Genomic DNA, 24,277 nt, shown 5'->3' with positions numbered 1-24,277 from the left:
TTTTGAGTGGGGAGGAAGAAAAGATGCTTTATAGGGACTGTTGTAATGAAGACTATGAATCTGAAATACATCAGAAGCTCCACAACAACACTGTGTACAGGATTTCACCTTGAACAAGGAATAAAAAGGACAGGATCCAGGGAACAGACAGCAACTGAGCACCAGAAACCCCCTGGAAGAACTGCCCAAGGCATAGGACACATTTCTCCAAGTTGCAGCACTACTAGCGATGTACTAAATGTGAAACAGAGCATGAATTTATTTCTCACTTCTTCCCCAGTCCAAAGTGATGTATCTGGCAACTTGCACAGACAGGTTGATGGCTGAGCACACACACAGTGGAAATCACCTTTCAAATTCTACCAGTGTGAGGAGGCATCAGTGGGAGGAGCAAAATAAACACTAGCTAGAAAAGTACCTGAACTCATGGATTACTCTAAAGCACTGTTTAGGGTGAGAAAAAAGACATTAGGACCAAGTTCAAATACTTGTTCCACTCTATTCCTTCTTTTCCTGCATCTACCTCGATAAACTCATCTGCTGTTATAGCCCAAAAGAAAGCAAAAAATTGCTTTTCCTGCAAAATCTGGGTAGTGTTAGCAGGGAGGGAGGGATAGAGAGGGTGTTAAAACACCACTTGTTCTGCACACCAAATGAAACAGGGCCTGGGAGAGACAGAAAGGCCATGCTCTGCCTTGCAAATGCATAAGGAAGGCTCGGGTATTACAGAAAACTGCCAGTTTAGATCTAAAACATGGCAATAGTGGTCAAGAAGACACCATATGTTATGGGTGCTCAGATACATCAGGATTCTTGTGAATGTTGAAGAGCTCTGCTCTTGAAATCTGTGGGAGGAAAAGAGAAAGGTGCCTTTGGTTGACCATCTCCATGAAAATCATCATCTTTTCCTCAGGTGACAAGCAGTGTGGGCAGTTCTGGAAAAGGTTACCTGTTCTTCATGTACTTCTGCCCTGCTGCACCTGCATGAAGAAGGAAGCACCTCCTCCTTCTTCCTCTGCAGTCTGGCTTATGCCAGACAGGGAACAAGTGAGTTGCATTTTCAAATGAGAACTGACATTTGCTTGTTTACACTTAAAAACATTTCATGAAGATACTGCTTTTACTGTAAGAGATGTTCAGTTAAACTACAGGTAGATTGTTTTTCACCGTTAAATAATCATAAACTGTGTAAAACACTACTTTTCATTAGCTTTCCACATGAATGTGACATTGTTCAAGGTAAAATCCTCTGAAAGCCACGGAGAATGTGAGGGTTCAAACTGGCTGAACCTACGTGTATAGAAGCAGCTCTGAAAGCTCTGACAGCCACACAAGTTACTGCTTGAATAGACACCTAGATTTTATAAGCCTTGACACTCATGTTTAACTAAACGAAGGATATGTACAATTCAAGTGACTACACTGTGACTGGCTGCCCTCGTTCAATATGTAAGAGAAATATAGAACCAAAACTACTTCAGTATCACTATAGTGAGAAAAGCAACATGCAATTCATTGCATCTGCCATTCAAGCACAACACAGAGTCTTCCTGAAGGTCAGTCTCATGCCACAGAGCCACAGCAAACCACAACACCTTCTGCTCCAGGGGCCAGGTAGAGTGTTTCAGCCACCACTTCTACTAACCAAGCACAGGGCAGTGGAAACACTTCAAAATTAAGGCCATTGACTCTGCTCTCCTTATTAGGATAAGATAGAAGCAGAACCCATGTGATGGAAATAAAAATCACGCTTTGCCATGCTACTAGAAAACACCTTGACATCACTGTGACAAGGGTGTACATGGCATAGATCCGAATGGGTCAAAGAAGAAAAATCATAGAAGATTCACATGGAAGCTCAGAAAACACAGAGCTACAGCTGGAAAACGAGTTCCCCCGAGAGGTATTCTCCAGATGGTGTCCTTCAGGTCCCAAACAAATAATTCCTGTTCCAGAGGTCTGGAATTACAGTTCATTTACAAAATGGCCATCTGCTAACCATAGAAATACATTTAAAATTAAGACAAATACTGCTGCTTTTGTCATTGAAGGTGAATTGCATTCTTTTCCTTCCACTTCAGCTTAAACCTGTCAGTAAGTCGATCAGTAACCTGTTTCCTGTAAAGCACGAAAAAGGAGAATCCTTCACAGCTTTCACACAGAAAAGGGCAGCAGCTGCAGGATCACTACTGCTTTCAATCCAGCTTCACATCTTAATATGTATACCTACATGGACTTTAAAATCCATTTTCTTCTTCTCTCAGCCACAATGTCAATTCAAAATAAACAAGACCCCCACTCCACCCCAAAATTAAATGCTTTGTATGACTCAAGTTATTTCTTCCTAAGAAGGAAGTGCCCATTGTTTGTCAGAGATTCATTTTCAGAGTTGAGAACTGATCACTTGGAAAGCTAACCCCCCAGAAACCCACACCAGTATTTGTTCTTGTTTCCAGCCAGTCCAAAAGATGACACAAGGAGAAGCCATTAAATAAGATAGACAAAACTGCTTCCAAAGCAAAGCACCTGTATCAATAAGCTCCTATTAATCAACTGGTAAAGTAGTAAAAATGCATAAAAGCAAGACGTTATAATCCTAATGATTTTCCAGATTAATATTAGCAGCTTTTAACTAAGGCACATTCAGGATTAAGCACAAAAAGCTTTTTCCAAGTGTTTGAAGCAAAAGTGGCTATCAATTGTCACAAAAATGTTTTTCATTTTGCAATTGACATAAACCAAATTTTCATCTGAAAAAAATTCTGGCAGTAACTATTTGTGTTGCTCTCAAAGTCTGAAGTCAAAATGAGATGGCACTTTGATACAGCTCTACAAGTAAAGAATAAAAACAAGTCTGTGAATATGAAGTCACTTTCCAGCAGAAAGGGATACGCACAGCACTCCAGAAGCTATTACTTCTCAGATGACCAGGTTTTCATCAAGATCTTTTCCTTGAGCCATGATTTTCCTGAGTTTGAAAGGCCTGCTTTATTTCCTGCAGAATTACTCGGATGTTATAGGTCCTTTCCTCCCACCTTTATGAGGCTCAGTGCCAGCAAATGCTCTCCCAAGAGGTATATCCTTCTTGGGCTGGGGGATAAGGAGGACAATAGATGGTGAGCTAACGGGTGAGCTCCTCAACCCCTGCCCTCAGCTTAAGCTAGTGAAATGGTTACTCGGAGCAAGGGTAAAGTCAGGCACCTGCGGCTACATCAGGGACCCACTGCTCACCCCTCAGCAGCACAACTGGTGCATGAGCAAGGCTTTTAGAAGTTGCTGTCTGCTTGCACAGGTTTCACAGAGCTTCTGGCTTGTGGCTCTCTGAAGTGGGTTCCTACTCCATAGCAGTCCCGCTTGACAGCTCTCAGGCAGAAATAGATGGATGGTGACCTCATGGCAGAGCCTTTGTCCTGCCCCAAATTAATGCCTTTACAAAAACAGCTATGGACCTGCTGCCCTAAGACATTATAAACAGCACATTTACCTGTTCCTCTCCTGTTCTTGCCTGGAAAATTTTGGAAGTGTGCAATGCACATGCATTCAATAACCAATTGCCAGAGCAGCCAGCAGTATCACCCACTGACTGGTTACTGCGCTGCCTTACTTGCTGCTTATCTGGCATCTTAAGTTCTTGCACAGACAACATGCAAACTGGGCAAAACAGGAGTCGTTCATGCAGGGTACGTGCACAGTGCAGTGTTACTGTACCTTTTCCTTTTCAGTCCACACAGAAAGAGCCAGAAGAGGAAAAGAGGAAAAAAAAAAAAAAACAGAAATCAATATAAAAGGAAGGAGCAAAGTAACGAACAGTATATACGTGATGATCTTCAGAGAGAACCTTCAGATTTTGCTGAGAGTGTTTCCTTTTGCTAACATTTCCCTTTTCAATTTATTCGAGTAACTGAAAGGATGCTGTGACAGCTGGTGTTTTAAAACCAAGTGGTTTAAAAAGCATATGGAATCAGTGAAGAAAAATGAGTTTATAAATTTGAACTTCTTTGTATTGAAAAAAGGCATCTGAAAGGAAATAAAACTGGAAGTTCACAGTGATGCAACTGGTAAAACTCTTTTCAGCCAACCAGCCAACCAACTCCCCATTAATGTCAAAAAACATCCAGTCCCCAAAATCTAGATTTAACGCTGTCTTTAGGTGCTTTGTTTCTCCCAAGATATCATGTTATTCCCACACCTCAACAAAGACTCAAGACACTAACTGTAAGTTTTACAGCCAACAGAGAAAGTAAGTGGTTCCACACTAATCAATACAAAGCTTAGCTACACAGAATTTTTCTGTCTAGAACATAAAGTCTCCATGAAAAATAACACATTTCAGTGAGTTCTGCTTAAAGGCTAGTTTGTGAGTAGTGTAAAAACCTCTTGATTTACTTTTACACTACTTTTGAGTAGTGTAAAAAGCTCTTCTAGAAGGATGGAGGAAAAAAAACCATCTGAAGATTAGTTATTGCTTTAAGATCCCTTCCAACCCAACTCATTCTGTGATTCTAGGTAACTAACAGCAGATATCAGAAATGGCAGATTGAAAGGTTTAGATGAGATGTTAGGTGTTTTCTTTTGACCCTGCAATATCATATGGCCCTGGAGCAGGTTACCAGAGGAGTGTGTACACACACATTTGCCTGTTGGGCAGTATTTTCCACCCATAAGAGTTTTTTCAAGACTTGGCTAGACAAAGCCAGGGCTGCCCTGACCCAATTACTGGTGACAGCACCAAACACAGAGTGACTACAGGCCTCCAGACATCCTTTCCTACCAACACTTGTAACACAGGATGTCAAAGAGTTGGCATCTAATCTAACTTGACTCCATCAGAGAAGCATTCAAAAAAGCAGAACGAAAGCTACCCAAGAGCGCTTAAAATGACAAAGCAGAGAAATCAAGAGGTACAGGTGGACTTTGGAGAAGAGACAAGCAAAATAGCTACATAAAGTCAAATATATGTAAGAAAAAAAAATGTGTTAAAAGATGCGCTGGTGACACAACACTACGCAGAGAAATTTGAACATCACCAATGTTCAACCAGAAAACAGACCTACATTTTTGCAGGCAAAAAAAGTGATGTTTCCATTGTACAGTATCAACCATGCACACAGCTTACAAAACTTGAGGGACTAAACCTCATCCTCAGTAGCACACGTTGCAGAAAAACTTCATAAAAAAAGTAGAGAAATTGTTCAGTCTACAGGCATAAACTGCTGGTTTAAATCACAGACTAAACCCAAGCCAGAACACTAATCCTCAACCTTTGTGCACAAGAAGGCCTTATGCAGCCTGCGAGGATTTCTCTTTGCAGATAGCTCTGAGAGCACTGGGGTCCATACCCAACTTTTAGTTACAGAACTGAAAGACTTTAGCAGAGAACAGAAGAGTCCAGGAAGCATCGTGCCCATAACTGAAACAAAGTTGGATGACATACTTTTATCCCTCATCACCTTTAAATTACAGCATAGACTCACAGAATAACTTCACTTGCAAGGGAGCTGTGGAGGTCTCTGGCCCAGTCCTGCTGCTCCAAGCAAAGTCAACAAGATCAGCTTGCTCAAGGCCTTGCTGAGTTTTGAACATCACCAAGAAAGGAGGTCCCCCAACCTCCCTCAACACTTATCTAATGCTTCATCACCCTCATAGTGATGAATTTATCAGAGCTTCCCACATTGCAGTTTGTGTCCATTGCCTCGTACCTAACACCACGGACCACTGAGAAGGGTCTGAGTCTCTCTTCTCTATACCTTTCCATTAGGTAGTTAGGCAGTAGAAGATAGCAACACGATATTCTCTTAGCCACCTTCTCTCCATGGAGAAGACACCAAATTTTCTCAGTCTCTACTCATGCATCGTGTGCTTCAGCCCCATAGTAATCTTGGTGACCCCCCTCCACTGGGCTCACTCATTGCAGTACATCGATGTCTTCCTTGCACTGAGCATCCCAAAACTGTACCCAGTACTTCAGATGTCATCTTAAAGTGCAGAATAGAGGGGAGTAGTAGTTTTCCTCAACCTGCTGAATGCACTTGTGATAACACAGCCCAATATGTGGCTGTATAAACAATAACTTCATATGTTTCAATAGATCAGAAAGCTTTAAAGGCTCTGTTGCAAGCATGCAAAGAAGTTCTTCACCGTATAGACATTTATTTTAGTAAAAGACAACTAGTGGAGAGCTGGTATTGTTCCAGGTTTCCTAAAGGCCACAAAATGAACCAAGTAACTACAGACTACACAGCCTTGCAAAGATCATGGCCAAAATAACAGTAAATGTGTTGGTCTAGTCATCAACAGTGTAACAAAGAAAACTTAAACACACTAGTATTGAGCAAAACAAGCTCACCCAAAATAAGACAGCATCCTAAGCATCCTGAACATTCAGGCATCCAGTGGCCCATCTTCTTAAATAGGATTTAATGCAGAAATAATCATGTCAAAGGTAAGAATGACCGTTCCTCTTTGCATGCTTATATGGAGTATTACAGCCCCTTCTGCAGTGTTAAATGCTAAAAATAATCTCTATTATGACACTTGCAGAGAATAATTTCGTGTTTAAAAGCATACTGACTTCAGAGTGTCTGCAAATAGAGAGCACAACAGGAAAATCAGAGTAAAAATGTGTTCCATAGTAGTGATACTGGAGATCTCCACATATTAGACAAATTTTAGAAAAGCCACAAAGATCTATGAGTAAAACCTCAGTAATATCATGTAGTGACTGTAGCAGGTAAGTAGTTATTTATATTCAGGTTAAGCACATCCTGTAATCATTTCAATACTGGTAAGCAAATGGCATCAAATAGTTTAAATGTCTCACCCAGGAAGGTGAGTCTTACACAGTCAGTCTTTCCCATCCTTCTGTTGTACCCTGTCCCTCATCAGTTTTGGTGTCTTGGATAATTTAAGCCAACTCCAAAAGAAAAGTGAAGAAGATAATGAAATATCTAAACCTGTTAAGAATTTGCTGCTGCATGAACAAAAGGTGCAAAACCCCAATGTGACAGGAGCAATTCAAGAGCTGTTCTTGCCCAGCTGGCAAGCTGGATACCCAGAGGCACAAGCTCAGAAACTTCTTAAAGGAAGTTTGGTGTTAAGAGGAAGGAAAGAATAACTGAACAAAGGGACACAGAGGTGCTGGTGCAGGGGAAGTCAGGGAAGGAGAAACCTATGATGCAAGCCTGCAGATACCATGGGTCGGAAGTTCCACTTCCAAAGGAAGGCATCTTCATTTCCCTAATGCTGGCAGCCATTATGTCATAAGTAAGAAGATTAATACCGTATGAGATGATGGTTGTATACTGGTTCTGGTTTCTTCCACATGTAAACAGAGTAACTTACATTTAAAGAGAGAAAAAGGCTCTTTAGACAATTGCCACAGAGCTAAATATCTCAATATCAATGTGCCAATCCCCAACAAAGCAGAAGAAACATGTGATTACAACTAGAATATTATTTGTGCTTTATTTCTTTACTGAAAGAAAATGACATTTAGCACAAGCAGAAGATATCAGAAGAAATCCACCCTGCAATTCTAATTCAGGTTGGGTTTTTTTTCCCTTGTGCTTGGGGTTTAAGATCATTAAAATGCAAAAAACTCAGAATGTTATTTTTAACTTACCAAAGATGAGTGCTAACCCATGGGAAGTCCCCACTGCGATCAGATTTGATGCTGCCTGAAATAGTCATGCAGAAGGATTGAAAGCAGAAGAAATGTCAGTCACAAATCCACCACTTAAACTTTCGCTACACTCATGCAAAGTTTGCCAAAAGGGGAAGATTTAGAAGGTTATAGATAGAACCATTTTCTAATTTGTAAGTGACAAGCAATTCCTATGTGAAAGCTAGAGAAGTATTACACCTAAAGAAACATCACACATGTTTTTCTCATGTTCAGAGGGCTGCCTTTTCCTCTGCTGTTTGAAATTCAAATGCTCAGAGTGGTACCCACAGTGAAATTTCTTCTCTGTAAGTCAGCCTCACTCTTTCGGTGTGGTAGCTGAGTGTAAATACCCAGAAGGTTTTTCTTACTCAGCTGCTACATCCACATCTGAACTCTCCTACAACCCTGGGCAGTGATGGTCCCCTGAAGGGACAGTCCACAGCAAGCCCAGAGACTCCAACTTCCTTCCATGGGGAATTAAACAACAGTTCCAAGGCTCTACTGCACTTGCAAACTGCACCCAATTAAATAAAATTCAATGGAAGCACATAATGCTGTATATATATTAATGTTGTTCTACTTTTTATTTCCTGGCAAGTGTAAGTCAGATTAAAAAAATTAAGCACTTTAATGTCTGGAGTACGGAAGTAGAGGTTTTTATCCTACATGCACATCAGTGTGCTTCCACTTTTGCTACGCAACCTTTTGCCTTAGATGTGACTTCATTCTTTTTCCTTTTTTAAACAAAAAGTATAATTTCTTTTGGACTGCTGCTACTACAGTCAAAGGAACTAAGCACATCTTTAGCTTCTTTCTAAAATACTAAAACTCATTTCACATGGACAGAACAAATACTTGCTGTATTTCACATCCTTAAAATATTTCTCTTCTCCTTTAACTACAGGCAGCTTCACTTCAGATGTATTTTAATTAGCACACTTGACTTCAGAAGTTCAATGCAAATTGCTAAGCAGGAGTATCTTTCAGACAGGCTTTTAGTGAAATCGTATGTTTTAATGTCATGTTTCAGTTATATCAGAGCTGTAGAGATTTTGAACCCATCACTTTATGAGCACTTCAGTTTAAGTTTCTCTAAAAACTTGTTAGGAGTCAAAGCAATAACTGGCAAAGAAGAAATATCTGGGGAAATGTCATGTGTTCAACAGATGAACACTTTATGAGGAAAGGTTAGGTACTCAACTAACAAGCCCTGGTGATGACATGAAAAAGGGGAAAATGTGGGGCTTGATCAGCAGACAGGCAGCTGGGCAGTTAAAAAAGGCTGAACTCTACCCCCAGGAACTAGATATTTCATGCTGCTTCTCCCACCCCCCATATCTGAAAATTCTCAGTGAGGGTAAGAGGGCAGATGCATTTATCAGCTGTCCTAAATCACTGCTTTAACAAACTTGCGTGAAAACTAACTATACAGCACTTGAAAATTGTTAGAGTACTTACAATTGCAGTGGGCAAGCCAGCATCCACTTTGTCCTAGAAAAACAGGACAAGTCATGAGTTAAGAGAGACAGAACTCCCAGCTCCGTGCATGTCTCTCAACATTAGAACCACAAAATGCAGAAAAAAAATCACACAAGTTGCATTTTAATAGTCCCACCAGGGCAGAGAGTGCTGAGGCAGGGAACCACTGACTAGAAATACCCAGAAGGGATGAGAAAGTGCACAGAAATGGAGAGGAAACAGAATATCCTGTAATTCCATATGGAAGTTATTGTGTTCTTCTCAAAACCATCTAATCTTAATAACAGTTCTCAGTATTCTCTCTGTACACAGCATAGACATGGATTGCAAAACTACTTCCCCCTCCCCTCTCAAGCACACCTTATTAGCTCCCCATGCAGGTGGTTCTCCCACACCTCCATCAACCTGAGTTAACAGGCAGCAGCATCACACTGCAGAGACTCTGGTCACACAGCCATTACAAAACACTCTACAGATGAGTCACTTCTACCAAGCCTACCTTGCATGCTTGAGAAGTCATACACTTCTAAATCAGCACCTTAGCTCTGATGTGGGACAGTCAGTCTTCCCCCAGCAGTACAACCTACAGACCAGCCCTATTGCACCTGTGCCTCAAGTGCAGCCACAGACACAGGAACATGCAAACCTGCTCCTTGCTCCGCTCAGAACAAGGAGTATAGTCTGTCCCTGCTGCAGGCATTAAGCAAACCTGTATCCAGCGTCTCCAAGCAAGCAGACCAACAGCACTTCTATCATTTTATATCAACATTTCCCACCAGGTTTAATAATACCTAGGAACACAAACCAGTGTTGAAGAGGATCTTCTGTAATTCTACCATATTGCTGCTGCAATAAGTCAGCTAATACCCAATTCACTACTAGCTAGGGATTACTAGCTAATAGTTTATGTATCAAACAGCTTGGTATTATCCAAAACTAATAATCGGGGAGGCAGGAGATTACACACATAGTCCCTTCCACACCAGAAGTTAATTTTTTTTCTTAATGCAACCAGGAGAAAAGGACACTTACTGCTGCAGATACTATTTGGGCAGAAATTCCCTTCAGAAGTGAGAGCCGTATAACTGATCCGTGGAGTGAGAGAGAATCTGGGAGCTTTTTCTTCCTAAGAAAAATGAGAAATAAACCAAATGTATTAGAGCAGAATAAAAGTTTGGGACTTTGTCTAACCCACAGCTAAACCAGCAGGTAAATTCTGCATGCAATCATCAGTCAGGAAGTTTCCATTCCTGTTCATGGGGCCTACACACACAGAATGAAATGGACATGAGGTTATTAGCAAAGCCTGCTATGTACCACTGTGCCTGCACAAAATTGGTTTTTAACTCATCTCCCAGGGGATAATAGAAAACAAAAAATAGTTCTTCTAACAAATTGCCAGTTTCAAGCACGTATCTGCAAACCTTAGGTTTATTAATAAAGCCTGAAAGCAACACTTTTGCTCTTTAATTAATCTTCCAGTGAGTTGGGATGTTTCAGCCTTTAAAGGTGAGTATATAAGGAACATACATAATTGGAAAAGACTCATTAACAGAATACAGACCCCTAGGAAAACTGAAGGTATCCTTAAAGTATAACATTAAATTAAAACACATATGATCTGATATGAAAGGTTAAACGTTTCTGCTTAAGGAGAAAACGTCTTTAAAAAGCAACAAGCCTAAGTGCGACAGTTACTTCTAGGGAGCATTGGTATACTATAGCACACACACAGTAGAGGGAAAATCCCCGAGGAAGTTGCAGTTTTGTTGCCAAGTACACAACATCACAAAGCCAAATTTCCAAAACTAACACACAAACATTTGGTTCTTATCTCTCCAGAGGTGCATAAGTAAGTAGCTCACACATAGGGGGCCTAGAAGGGTGCCAGAGAGGGACTCTTCATCAGGGTCTGTAGTGATAGGACAAGGGGTGATGGCTTCAAACTGAAACAGGGGAGATTTAGGTTAGATATAAGGAAGAAATTCTTCCCTGTGAGGGTGCTGAGGCGCTGGCACAGGGTGCCCAGAGAAGCTGTGGCTGCCCCATCCCTGGCAGTGTTCAAGGCCAGGTTGGACACAGGGGCTTGGAGCAACCTGCTCTAGTGGAAGGTGACCCTGCCCGTGGCGGGGGGTTGGAACTGGATGATCTTAAGGTCCCTCCCAACCCAAATCCTGCTATGATTCTGTGTAGGAAACACATTAATAGCTTATATTACGGCTAAGGACCCATAAACATGGCAACTAGCTTCACCCAAAGATGACAGTAACACTTCCAGGTTTTTCTGCCCACTTTCTACTGGAAAATGTTTAAAGCACTCCAAGTAACATTTCCCTCAAAAGAAACAGTCTTATTGGAAAAAAAGGAGTCAGTCCACCACCATATGCAACCATAAACAGTAACACTTAAAAGTGTTTCTATCCTATGCAAGCACTCATGCAACAGACACGTCTTCTCCCAGCACATAAGGCAGCCATGGGAGTGGCTCAGGATGTAGGATCAGGTCATCGTTTGAGTAATTAACGAAACAAGTCAGCAGTATTATAGCTAATTATCACATTCTGGGCTGCTTTTAGATGTGAAGATTAGCATTCCATTGACAGGAGTGACAGCAGTTCACTTGCCTTTTAAAAAAACCCACCGGCTATTTGCAGACTCTGGAAGTCACCAGAAACACCTCTGAAAGATTTTCTTTAAAGTCATCATAGTTCAGTGTTTAAAAGATTCCATTAAAATTCAGAGAAATTTACATAGTCCATCTCCCATAAAACGCGTTTATTTAGCTCAAGCAGGCGAGCCCTCGGTGCAAAACCAAATCCCATCTTTGCCTACTTGATCATGCAGGAATAACGCTGTTCTGCCAAAAGCAGCTTCACTGGAGTCCCTGCAGCTTTCCCGTGGGACTTCAGCTCTAGGATGTAACAGCACAAGACAAAATCTATCCATGCAATTGAAGGGTTATTACTCAAGTAACAGACAACTTGCATGCTCAAAGCAAAGCTCAGGGACGAGGCAGCAGGCGGTTGCCTTAGGAAGTTTCAATTTGTCTTAGCTTTATATTGTCCTTCTTACCCACCCAAAATAAGAGATTTTCTTTTTAATGGATATAAGCAATACCCTTCAAAAATCATGTAACCTCCCAGGGTATGAGTCCTGAGATACCTTTTCAGGTGTGTCCGGTCCCCACTGTCAGAGCTTGCTACAGAAGATGTGTCATAGGAGTGTGTATCTGTGTTATCAATGTTCAAGAGAAAGGGATCCTCCAAAATGAAAGACTCTTCTTCATCATCAGTCTGAAGGAAGAGAATCACCACAGCTTACTACACGTTCAAAACGAGCAACACCCGAACTGGAACATCAGCAAAACAGCATCAATTAAGCAGAAAAATCAAGAAGGAGAGGACAAGATAGTCTCACATGTAAAAACAGAACTATGTATTATTTTACAAGAATGATTCTGTCAAAAAATGGTTTCCAGAATTCACAATAACCACAGAAGTAGGCTGGAGAGTCATCCAACTGATCTTTCTTCCCCAGATATTACCTACTCCACGAAAACTCCAACAAACTAAGCTGTTCTCTAAAGTCCCCAATTGCTGAGAGAAGGTCTAGAATTATTATCCAGCTACTCCAGCTCTTCACAAAGTGGTGACTAAGAGTCTAGCAATCCCTCTGGCTGCTATGAGGGTTGATTTTGCTCTTCTCTGTGCTTTTCTGCTGGTGACAACCCCCTCTCAGGCTTAGCCTGGAATTTTTTTGGACAGTATTTTTTTAAACAGCCATTCTCCCTGATGTCTTCTAAATTCTATACAGTTCATGTTGTTCTCGAAGCACAGAGCCAGAGAGAACAAATAGCCCCACCTAATGCCAAATGTACAGAGAATAGAGCAGGTGCCCCTCACTTATCTTACAGCTGGCAGTCCTGTGCCCATTAAAGTGTCCCTTTTTCCAGTGCAGCTGTGTACCTTTTTGGCTCAGTTTGGCTCAGTCTCCATTCAAACCCTTTCCAGAAGGTGCTCTGCTAGTCATTTCCATCCCATATGTACTGAGATAAGTAGCAGTGGAGTAAGACTTTGTTTGCAATGAACTACGCTTTCTTTGTGATTTCATCTCAAGTTCAAGATTTGGGTTTTACTCCTCTGACATGGCAGTGACTGCATCTCCTCACAGTTTTGTATCATTCAAATTTAGTAAGTTCCCTCTGCCTTCGACACCCAAGGCATCAGCAGAAACAGGACATACCTTTGTACACTGCTCCTTCCACTATTCCTCTCATTCCCAGACTGCATCTGTTTCGGATAGCTTATACCTGCATCTTTAAAAGACCCACCTTTTGAAAAGACCCATCACCTCTCCCAGGCTTCTTTTCCCTTTATACTGGGTTCCTAGGAAGTTTAATCACAATTTCCTCAGTTTGTTAAAACACTTGTTTTCTTAAGAATTTATCTTCCATGCTCTTCTTTTTCTTTCTAAGGATCATGCACTCATGTTGCTATTGTAAAAAATGTACTGAATCGAATATAAGCAAAACAGAGTCAGTTCTCCCCTGCAAGGTACTACAGGCAACATCAGATGCTGAGACAGTTCATTACTCTTGCCAGAGGGCTACATACATGAAATGTACAATATAAACAGAGCCGTGAAGAACCCCGTTCTCATCCTCTCCCACAATTTAAGAATTGCCCAGAATTCTCTGTATTTATTTTTAGCCAAAAAGAAAAAAGTTGTTTGATGACCCTGACCTTTAATGAACTTTAATAGCCTTTAGGTGACTGTCCAAATCTACAGGTGAACATGCTTAAATTTGATGGAAACCCTATACATACACCTAAAGGGGGCCTACAAGAAATCTGGAGAGGGGCTTTGGACAAGGGCCTGTAGTGACAGAACAAGGGGGAATGGCTTTAGGGGATTCAAACAAGGGAGACTGAGATTAGACATTAGGCAGAAGTTCTTCCCTGTGAGGGTGCTGAGGCGCTGGCACAGGGTGCCCAGAGAAGCTGTGGCTGCCCCATCCCTGGCAGTGTTCAAGGCCAGGTTGGACACAGGGGCTTGGAGCAACCTGCTCTAGTGGAAGGTGTCCCGGCCCGTGGCAGGGGTTGGAACTGGATGGGTTTTTTAACCCTTCCAACCCAAACCATTCTGTGATTCTATGTTTCAGCAGTAGATATTTTGATTAAAAAATAAAACAAAACCAAACCCAAACATATGACTCACTGTATAGCAATTACTCAACTGAGCATGTGCTTTGTCAGGTATCAGTATCAGGAAATTATCAAGTTATACAGTTTTATTTCCCACAAAAACACACTATGAGAAGAGCCACAGGAGTATGTGCTGCCTCGTCTTAGCTCCTCCCTGTTGTTGGCTGCATGTCTGATGGACCACTCACCTCATTTAAGATGCTCTCCAGTGTTGGAGGGGTATCAACTTGAGGAATGTCGAATTCTTTGTCATCGATCTGTACATCAGAAACCACAGACTGAGTTTAGGTTGCCTACACCACCTTCCAAACTTGTTTCTAACTAAAGAACAACAAACCTAAAAAGCAGCTATGTATGCACTCCTTCCAACCAGAGCCTGCCCGGAAAGGCACCATACATACTGCAGCTTCTCCTATTCAAAATACAATCTCTGAAACCTGGCATTGCAGGACAGAAGAAGTAGTATTTAATATCTAAAACATAAAATAGTCCTCTGACCTGTGGCCAGATATGAAATGTCAAATGCCTTTTTCCATTTCTAAAGATCGCTACCGATGTTATGCTGCCTTTTTAATAGCGACAGACACCAGTACACAAGATTCTTCTTTTCCTGACTGCTCACTAATGGGAAAATCCATAGTTTTCTGAAAAATAAGGGTACTTTTACCAGAGCCTTGCATTACTGAAGATCAGGCTTTGCTGTAGCAGGGACCCAGCGCAACACTTGTGCCCTACTCACCCCGCTAACTACCGCTGCCCTGTCCCCATAGACCCTCCCCTCACGGCTGCCTCAGGGAGCTCGGGGCCGCCAGCGCCGGGCGGAAGGGAGGGAGCGGCCCGGCCATGGCCGCCTCCCTCAGGCTGCTTCTCCCTGAGGGAGGGAGGGAGCGCTCCGGCAGGCGGGGAGCTGCGCCCGAACACAACATCGCGACGCACCAGCTCGCTGCGGCAGTCCAGCTCGCGGTCGAGCTCCGCCACGCTCAGCCGATGCACAGGCGGCTCCGGGCACGGCTCGGGCTCCGCTCCCGCGGGGCAGGCGCCCTGCTCCGGCGCCGCGTCCATCAGCGGGCCGGGGAGCGCCGCGGCGCTGACAGCACCAGGCGGCACCGGCGGGACTCGAACCTGCGTCCGGAGACGCCCCCTCCCTGCGCAGGCGCAGCCCGGCGGGACCACCCTCCCCGGTGCCGGTCTTAAAGGGGCCGCGGCGCCCGCGCTGCCGAGAGAGACACAGAACAGAGCTGGTGGTGCTGCCGCACGAAATCCTTGTATTTATTGGGAAAACCCGCGTCTGCTCCACGACAACGGCTGGGAACCGACGGGTGCCTTAGCCTCCCAGGGAAAGAAAAGGGAAGAAGTTAGTAATAGGTAAAGAAATGAGGGTCAGAGATTAAAATTCGTTGTTCCTCTTCCAGACACACGGTGCCTTAGCTAAAGCCAAGTGGGTTTTGCTACAATTCCCAGCATTTTGGGAGCCGGTATTTGGTGTGCACAGCGCCAGAATGCAGCTGCGCCCCAGCAAAGCCAAGAGCAAGTGTCACTTTAGGTTAGAAGTGTGGTGAGAGACAAAAGCCTTTGGGAACACATGGCTAATTTTAGACAAGGCAAGAGCTGGTGTAAGAAGATTTGGTGCCCAAGCATCTGTGTTTTCTTTAAAAGCCACCTGGAACAGCTGAGCAGCACGTACAGCTAGTTCAGTATTTGTTATTTAAGACAGAAGAAAGCCCTCACCAACCTCAGGGGAAAGGTCAGTACTGATAAATGTAGCTTAAAACATTGGAAGGATAAATAGTTTAATGATGTCAGGCACCCAAGCTACCTTGCTTTCTTATTTGTGCCTACATAGACTGTTTCAAGGTGACATATCCTGAGTACTGCTCTGTTAGAGACTGGAGAAGAGCACATGTGGTGCCCATTTGGAGGAATGGCCCTTCCAGTGTCCAAGGAGCAGCAGCAGCTGAATCATCATTTAGGGTTCCAGCTTTAGCAAAGGCACATACTAAGGGCAAAAAAGAGCATCCTACAGCTGTACCTACCTGACCTATTTAGCCTTCCCGTTGTTCTTCCTGAAGAGCAGCCACATTTTACTGTTCTTTAGAGAAGCTTCTGTCTTGAACCTAGCAGGAAGAGCATGTGCATGATCAAGGAACATCCCGACTGTCCTCTTACCCTCTAGGCAAGAATCTGCCAGGCAGGTCCCCAATTTCCACCTCCACCTGAGCAGGCTGGAGAGGGCTTTGAGCAACCTGCTCTAGGGGAAGGTGTCCCTGCCTGTGGCAGGGGGTTGGAACTGGATGAGCTTTAAAGGTCCCTTCCAACCCAAACCAGTCTGTGGTTCTGTTTCAGAGACCTGCTAGAGATCCTGAAATCAGAAACTGATTAGGAAGGTAGCTTTAAGGAATAAAATAAATGCTATGGGTAGGTGAAAAGGTGAAAAGAAGTCACAGCAGAGTTTCCCTTTCATCCTCTAGAGCTGGATGATATGTATCGCTTTTACATTTCATCAAGAGCACCAAGGTTTTAAAAACTGCAGTCACCCTTTCCAGTTTCCTCCACATAGGTAGGCTCCACAGGCTTGTGGATGCTCAAGCAGCATGCTAACCAGATTTCAGAGTCAATTCAGACAAAAGGACAGGATTTTTGCACAGAAGTAACTGCTTTAAAGCTATGCTGGCAATGGGGAACTGAACCTTTCCTCTGGCATGCACATCTACAGCTATTTAAGGATTTAGTGACTTACTACCACACGCTGTCCTCCATGTTCTAAAACCTTCCTTTCCACAGCCAGCTGTTCAAGGATTGTCTTCTGCAGCAATGGTGCATTCACTCCTCTTACAACAGCTACTAAATCTCCTCCCTGAAAGGTGTGAAAAGCACATCTGTCAGTACGTGCTCAAGTGGTGCCCTCTGTGCTCTAAAAATCACCACAGCAACACATCATGTATGGTATTATGTACCAGTCTCTCCTCCCTGACAGAGCTGCTCTGCTCCAGAACAAGAAGCAAACTTTGGAATAAGTTCCTTTGTTATTATTGCATTATTCTGTTTCTTCATGGTAAACTCTGGCTGTGTATTCTTATCCATGCAGCACTTGATCACCAGTAGCTACTGGCAGATACAGAGCAAATAAAATTGTCCTGCACACACATGAAAGAAGAGCATCCCTCAAAATGGACAATTGTTCCCACTGGTAAGCCATGTATATTGCTATGCAACTACTGTAAAAAATATTTTCACTCACTGCATAAAACAGAAAGACAGGCTCGCATTTTCCTCTGTATTTTTCCAGACCATCAATGGAATCAACTTCAGCCTAAAATGAATGGAAAATAAAACAAGTGTTTCTAGAAAAGCATTTCTGCTTTGGAGGAATACCCATGTAACTGCCTGGACATCCTCACCTGGCTGGCACTCATCCCCCATGAGAGCAGAACACCTCTGGGTCCCAGTCTTAAGGGACAAAATGACACTGATCAGAGCCAGGGCCACAGCCAACTCCCAACTCACTATCAGTGACCTGAGAAGCCGGCAGATCTCACACACAGCTCTTGTGGGGCAGGGATATCTATCTCATAGCAGCTTACCCCAGTGAATCCCAGACAAAAAGCCTGAAAGAATGAAACCAGGCCCTCTTGTCTATAGGGAGTGAGAGAAGTGACTGGAGGAGCTGTGGTGGCAGCAGCAGCAGAGGCAGCAGTAGGTTGCTCACCATGGAGTGTTAAGCAGGGGCCTCCACGAGAAACCTCATTGCCCACAGCTATCAGCAACTGAGAGCTGGCCTTCAGCAAGGAAAGGCATTTAAAGACAGAACTACAGCATGGTTCAGGTAGGGAGAGACTTTTGAAGGGCTCTAGTCCAAGACCCTGCCTACAGCAGGGCTCGTCTGTCACAGGAGGTTGCTCAAGATATTGTTACTTTTGAGCATCTCCAAGAATCGGTGCTCCACAGCCTCTCTGGGAACTAATCCCAGTATCCAACCACTCCTACATTGAATACCTTTTCCTTCTATCTACTTGTATTTTTCCCTGCTGCAACTTGATCCTGTTGTTGCTTGTTGTTCTTTTGCTGTGTATCACTGTGAAGTGTCTGTCTCTGCCTTCTCTATTAATCCCCTACTAGACATCTGTACCTTAGTCTTCTGAGGGTGAACAAACACAGCTCCTTCAGACTCTGCCTGTACATTAGAGGGACATGTATGTTAATGATGCTTTCTAGCATTACTTGCTTAAGCAGAAATCTGAGAAGTACAGAACAGCTGAAGCTGGAAAATTCTTACTGATATGAATTCTTATTGATGTAGCCAAGCGTTTGTATTTGGCAGGCTCACTCTCACAAGCTGGAACTCCTGGACTGTTATAATTTTGGCTGAATATTGGAAAGATAAAAAGGCTTTAGCCTTTAGTTACCAGCTGTTTTCAGGGGACTGGATATTTTAAGCAATGACAAATTAGACCTTACCACAGCAAAATGCAGGAGATCACTGCCAACTTCATTCCTTATTTTTTGGAAAAGATCCACTACTGTTTTGCATGGACCACACCAGGTTTGAAACGCATCAATAACTGCAAGCAGAAAAATTAGTAAGAATGAGGTCAAAATGGGCCAGTTTAGACATAGACCATTAAGTTGGTTTGTTTCTTCCACTTTGCAGCATAAGAATTTGGAAGGGCACTGCAGAAGGGTGCCAGTGCAATAAGAAGAATCTTGAAAACCTCTGAGGATTGAAGTCTTCTCCTCTGGTGACTTCTGCAGCACCACCCTGGTGAAGATCAGCCTCATGTCCAACCAGAACTTCCCAAGCTGCAGCTTGTGGCTGTTACTCCCATAGTTCTGCCTGGAGTGTAGCAAGACCCCCGCTGAACGCTAGAAAGGCTATGGATTCAATTCTGATGTAGAAACTATCACACTCTTTCAAGGCTTCAAATGCTAGATCCGAGGATGAAATCACATTATAAAATAATAAGCTAATAACAGTAATATGGAGGAGTCTTTAGAAGAAACATTGACATGTCCCTCATAAATGAAGACGACTGTAACCTCCAGCTAGTCTCACCTCTATTAGCATATTTCTTCCATTTGGGGCAAAAGGAGTGGAGGAACTGACTGAACATCCCTATGAGTGGTAATTGATTCCCAATAGTACTGGTGTGTTTTTAACACAGAACAAAAGCAATCTATTATATTGACCAAACCCTTACCAATGAGTCCTTTGAGACACAGCATTTCTTCCCAAAGCTCCTGGCTATTGATGTTAATCTGTATGAAAATTTAAAAACACAGTAAAAGCAACAGTAAGTCATCAGGTACTACCTGGCTGCTGCAAACATACTGACAAATCACTTCAAGCTTGCCTGAAGAGATGTTACTGGAGCACCCAAACTCTTTTGACTGCAATTCTTTCACCTTTGACCAGCTAGGCAAGGCCAGGCTGTGCTAGAACATGAGTGGAAGACCTCAGAGAAAAGAACAGCTGAGAAGTCAGATATTCTCACACCCAAAATCTCATTCCTTCCACCTTTCCACATGCTCTTGCTACTACCTCCCGGCAGCTCTGAGACAGCCATCAGTAAGCCAGCTGACTGTAGAAAAGCTTCTTAGAGACTCACAAGAATCAAGGAAAGACAGACGGAAAGGGTAGCAGCACCCAGCCAAGAGCAAGCCCTCCCCTGTTTAACAGCAGCAACTACTCGAAGAGCCTGGCTACTTGGGGACCCCTGACTCACTTTGCAGGGAGACTAAGTCACCCCCTGTTCTGGGGGGTGACTGGGAACATGGCCCCCTGCATCCTACCAGGGCCTCTGGCTGGCTGACCAGAGCCCTAGCTGAACCTACCAGGCTGTGTTGTGTACGGCACAAGAGGGAAGGTCTGAAATACCTGTACAACCTCAGGTTTTTCCAGACACCCTCCTACTTTTATGGCAACACAACTCTTTGTGGGGCCATGCAGCAAGATCTCAAAGCAGAGAAGGGCTCCAGATAGTCCTCCTGTGCCTTGGCTTACCATACAGCCCTGCAGATGTGCAGGTACCAGGAAGAACAGCAGGCAGCAGGGATCAAGGACACTGAGCTCCCTACCACAGCACTCCGCTATAGGAAAAACACAAAGAACTACTTTGCTTTCACTTAAATGGAAGTCTGATATGTAATGATGTTTTAACACAGGCTAGCAGCTAAACCAGTTTAGAGCCACTGGCAGATAACTGGACAAGTTCTCTGCAGGCTGCCTGGACCACAGCACAGGCTTGGAGGAGAGCCACACACACTGACACCACTAGGTCATGGGGACCTCCTATCAGAGCCAGCATGGTGCTCAAAAGCAGCAGTGAGGTTGTGGCCTGGGCTGACCTGAGCAGAGTGCTCCTTCAACATGCTCATCTCCAGCACATATCCTCCTTTCCTCACACCTATTTCAGACCCAGTTCTCATCCCATTTTACAAGCATGATGATTCTCCACCAGCAGTTTTTCACCTTGCCTGCACACATGCTATGCTACTTCCTTAAGATGTTTCAGTCTTGATAAACTAGTAAATACGCAGCTTTCATGATGTCTGGGCACTAGAGGGTGATCTGAGCCCAGCATGTCCTTACCTGAATTACCAGCTGCTACCTAAAGACTTCCAAAACATAGTGAATGACAGAGAGATTTAGGCTGGAAGGGGTCTGGGGAGTCCTTAGTCTAACCCTCTGCTCAAATCTCAATATTAAACCAAATTGCTCAGGGACTTACCCAGTCAAGGATGCCCCAGCCAATCCCATATTGTGCCATATGCTATTTTATCCCACATTTCCTGCTATTAGAAAGGAAAATACTTTTAGCATCTTCCCCATCTTACAGGACTTGGCCCATAGTATGTACTTAGAAAAACACAGTAAGCTTTAAAAAAAAGGCTTCTTGAGAAATTTAAGATCTGGATGTAAGATCTGGTTTTGTTCATCCTGAACAATGAGGATTCCTAATAACTTTCTCACTTGGCATCATTAAACCTAACTACATTTAGACTACACTGGAAGACAGCAAGTTATGTAAGACCAGCTATTTTACAATAATTACCACCAACATGCATTAAAGGACTGCTAAAATTGCAAAGAATTTCAAGAGTGGAAACTCCAGTGCAAATTAAATGGCCTCATACAGACTTCCAGAGTCCAGCATCTCCCAGAAAATGGGGAGCTGGTCCAACACCTCCATCTGTTCTCTCTAGCACGTGACCCCGAAGCCTACTTTTATTCAGAGAACACCTGCAGGATTAAGAAATTCAATTATTCCAGTTATCTTTAGTGCTGAGACCACCCTCGGAGTGTTTCACAGAACATTAATGAATTCAAATGATTTCGGATAACAATTTGTGATAACGAGTTAAAGCCTGAGTTCAAGTGATAGACTGAGGCACCCTTCAAAGTGCTTTGCTAATTTGGATGCCCTGAGGCTGCTAGGACTTGGCTCTTCTCTAATACAATCAGAACTTTTCCAGGACATCACCTTATGTCTTACACAAGGTTCAGCTTTCATCTGCAGATGTGAATAATCACATTTTTGCAAATCTAAACCCAGCTTTCCCTTAGTTGCCAAAGGTGCAAAGGCTGCTTAATGGCGTTTTCCACATGGCACAGGAACACAGCTGGACAAATGGCAGGAGAAAGCAGTTTTACCTTAATAAAGTGATCCTTTTTCTCATAGAAACACTCACATTTGCACTCCATGCTTTCTAGTTCTAACAGTGAATAAACAAGGTTATAGAGACCATCATCTCCTTCCATATTTCTCTCTTGTGAAGACTGAACTTTATTTCAAAATTGAAGGAGACCTTCATAACTACTTTTTTCTATGATTTTGCATATGAAACTGCTCTCGGAAACACTCTCTCCCCTATGCAGGTTATTATAACGCATCATTAGGTCTCTTGTGCAGTGTAAACTGGGAAAAATTCCTCTACTCATCATTGTGAAATAGGTTTTTCAGCCTTTGAATTCTCATACCTCCTAACTTTTCCTCCTTCAGCTATTTTTCTAAGTATGTGAACTGGTCAGACGTTCAGTGACACTTGCTCTCCAAGAGATACGCTCCCTCCCCCAGTTCCCTACTTCTGAATGGCATCTGAAATACTGTCCCATGAAACCTTGTCCCATGAAATGCAGATGCATTTTGATCTATGAAAGCAGCCAAAACCGTGCCAGCTCTTAACAGCTCTGGAACAGAACCTGCATCCCCATAGCAACCTCCCTCTGCACACCATGGCACCGACCTTGAGGGACAGCTTTAACTTGCCATGTTTTCCCATACTTCCTACCTGCCTTCAGGAACCCTTTTCCACCCTAAAGACCTCACAGGAGGGCTTTTCCAGCAGAATCTGAAATACTGAAGACTGAACTTCATCCGTTGCACTTACTATGAATTTAAAAGGTATTTTAAAAGCCTGGCTCCTACTGACCTGCAGTACTACCTCCTTTTTCTTCGCAGCCATCCTTCTGCAGGAAGAAGGGTCCTCTGAGCAGCAGTCCCAAGCGCAAAGCACTGCAGGTGTCCTCTAATTACGTTAATCCAACTGCTGACCAATCTGCACCACAGAGAAAGCTTTTTATGCATCTTTGCTCCTCCAACCCAGCACATACAGCCTGACAACCCTGCCCTGTTGGAAGGGAGCAGGGTTGGCTCAGCAGTGCCCAAACCCTGGACACAGCTTTGCTCACACCCTTTTCACAGAGGCAGGGTGCTGTTACTGGGCCTAAATTGCTGCTTGCTTCCAGCAGCCTTCCCCACATAGGGCCCATCAGTACCTGTGCAGTAGCTGGCAGCACCCCAATGGTGCTATGGCAGCACCCCAACGCTGCTATGGTAGCCCTGGCAATGCCAAGGGGGAGTGGTAGCCAAGCCCAGCCCAGCCCAGCCCGCCCCGCTCCCTTCTCCATGTCCGCTGCAGACAGGAAGTTCAGCTCAGTCCTCTCTGCAATTCCCATTCACGCAGCAGCAGCTGCAGTTAGAGCCTCTCTGCCTCCCCTTTGCCTGTCAAACCTGCCCAGCTCCCCACAGCCCTCCCCAGCACCCAGCAGAGGGGATGAGCTGCTGGCCCCACTCCAAAGGCAGCTCAGTTTTCGAAGGTTGGCTGGTTGGTTTTACTCTTATTTGCAGTGAGAGGCCAGTGTCTGTGCCCAGGATCCCCCAGGGCAATGTCCTATTGAGCACGGCTGCTGCTCAACTCATCCCTTCACATGCTTGGGGTCACTGGGCTCCAGACACAGACACATGATGTCTGGTAGCCTGGTCCTCCAGCTGCCCAAGCGGGTCCCTCCCGCTTGAGGATTTGGCTTTTGGCATGTCAACTCACCAGTGCCCCTGGCAACCTAAGGGGACACTGTCCAGTACCTGCAGGGGACATGGCAGGGCTGAGCCTTGGCAGGGGCTACCCTGCCTTCAGCACCAGCTTAGCAGAGCAAACTGCACCTTGGATGCCCCCAGCATCTGTCTTTTTGTAGGAATAAGCCTTCAGTAAAGTCCAGATGATTTTAACCATCACTGAAATTTTGCATGTTTACACATATCATGTGCTCACACTTCAGGATTACCAAAGACAGCCCTGTTAAACTCATTTTCTGGTCTTCAATAATCTACTATCATTCACCTCAATTATTCCTCTGCCTGTCCTGTCACTGCTTCAGCAGTTTCATAGAGGTGCAGCAACTACTGCAATTAGATCTGCAGGTTAAAGTCTGTAAAAACAAGTTTTAAAAAAATGAGATGTTTTCCTTAAGAATATATTGGCACAATACGCTTTTAAGCAGATCACTTGGCTTCTTTCATTACTAAAATGCAAATCTGTGATAGGAACAACAGCCGATAAGTCCCATTTGACTTTCTGAGTGAGAGAGACCATTACTCTGTCTGACAACTAGCATGCCACACTCTATGCAGAACTCCTAATTTCTTTAACACATGTA

The 24,277-nt window shown here is 43.7% G+C and overlaps 2 protein-coding genes across 5 annotated transcripts in view; both read right to left on the bottom strand.

The window, feature by feature from the left end:
- The window catches only part of VPS8 (VPS8 subunit of CORVET complex), a 79,247-nt gene extending 63,757 nt beyond the window's left edge, over positions 1-15,490 (bottom strand). For 2 of the 3 annotated variants that reach the window (XM_030494165.1, XM_030494167.1), the window contains exons 1-7: positions 15,283-15,490; positions 14,535-14,603; positions 12,305-12,435; positions 10,175-10,268; positions 9,122-9,154; positions 7,622-7,676; positions 3,709-3,714 (exon numbers count right to left, since the gene is read on the bottom strand). In XM_030494165.1, the coding sequence (XP_030350025.1) occupies positions 3,709-3,714; positions 7,622-7,676; positions 9,122-9,154; positions 10,175-10,268; positions 12,305-12,435; positions 14,535-14,603; positions 15,283-15,408 (514 nt within the window). In that variant the 5' untranslated portion in view covers positions 15,409-15,490. The remainder of the gene's footprint in view (positions 1-3,708; positions 3,715-7,621; positions 7,677-9,121; positions 9,155-10,174; positions 10,269-12,304; positions 12,436-14,534; positions 14,604-15,282) is intronic. The other variant, XM_030494166.1, reaches the window with a different exon arrangement.
- NME9 (NME/NM23 family member 9) lies at positions 15,491-24,009 on the bottom strand. 2 transcript variants are annotated; one of them, XM_030494189.1, is made up of 8 exons: positions 23,120-24,009; positions 22,774-22,899; positions 19,542-19,599; positions 18,802-18,905; positions 17,585-17,656; positions 17,084-17,200; positions 16,380-16,460; positions 15,491-15,675 (listed from the first exon to the last, which is right to left on the bottom strand). In XM_030494189.1, the coding sequence occupies exons 2-7, from the start codon at positions 22,804-22,806 to the stop codon at positions 16,428-16,430; spliced, it is 417 nt and encodes a 138-aa protein (XP_030350049.1). In that variant the 5' UTR covers positions 22,807-22,899; positions 23,120-24,009; the 3' UTR covers positions 15,491-15,675; positions 16,380-16,427. The 2 variants fall into 2 exon arrangements, with proteins under 2 accessions (XP_030350049.1, XP_030350048.1); XM_030494188.1 differs by lacking the exons at positions 16,380-16,460; positions 23,120-24,009 and having other exon boundaries at positions 22,774-23,105.
- Between the last annotated feature and the right edge of the window lie 268 nt (positions 24,010-24,277).

This window comes from Strigops habroptila, chromosome 8 (genome assembly GCF_004027225.2).
Source record: "Strigops habroptila isolate Jane chromosome 8, bStrHab1.2.pri, whole genome shotgun sequence".
Lineage (NCBI taxonomy): Eukaryota > Metazoa > Chordata > Aves > Psittaciformes > Psittacidae > Strigops > Strigops habroptila.
Note: the sequence above shows the minus strand (reverse complement) of the source record. Positions and strands in the feature narration are given on the sequence as shown.

Excerpts from the sequence above, each read along its gene's own strand:
- NME9 (XM_030494188.1), bottom strand. The coding sequence starts at position 22,806 with ATGGCTGCGAAGAAAAAGGAGGTAGTACTGCAG. Across the intron at positions 18,906-19,541 it reads GTGTCTCAAAGGACTCATTG|TTATTGATGCGTTTCAAACC; the intron begins GTAAGGGTTTGG and ends TTCTGCTTGCAG. Across the intron at positions 17,201-17,584 it reads CTGTCTTTCTGTTTTATGCA|GGAGGAGATTTAGTAGCTGT; the intron begins GTGAGTGAAAAT and ends CACACCTTTCAG.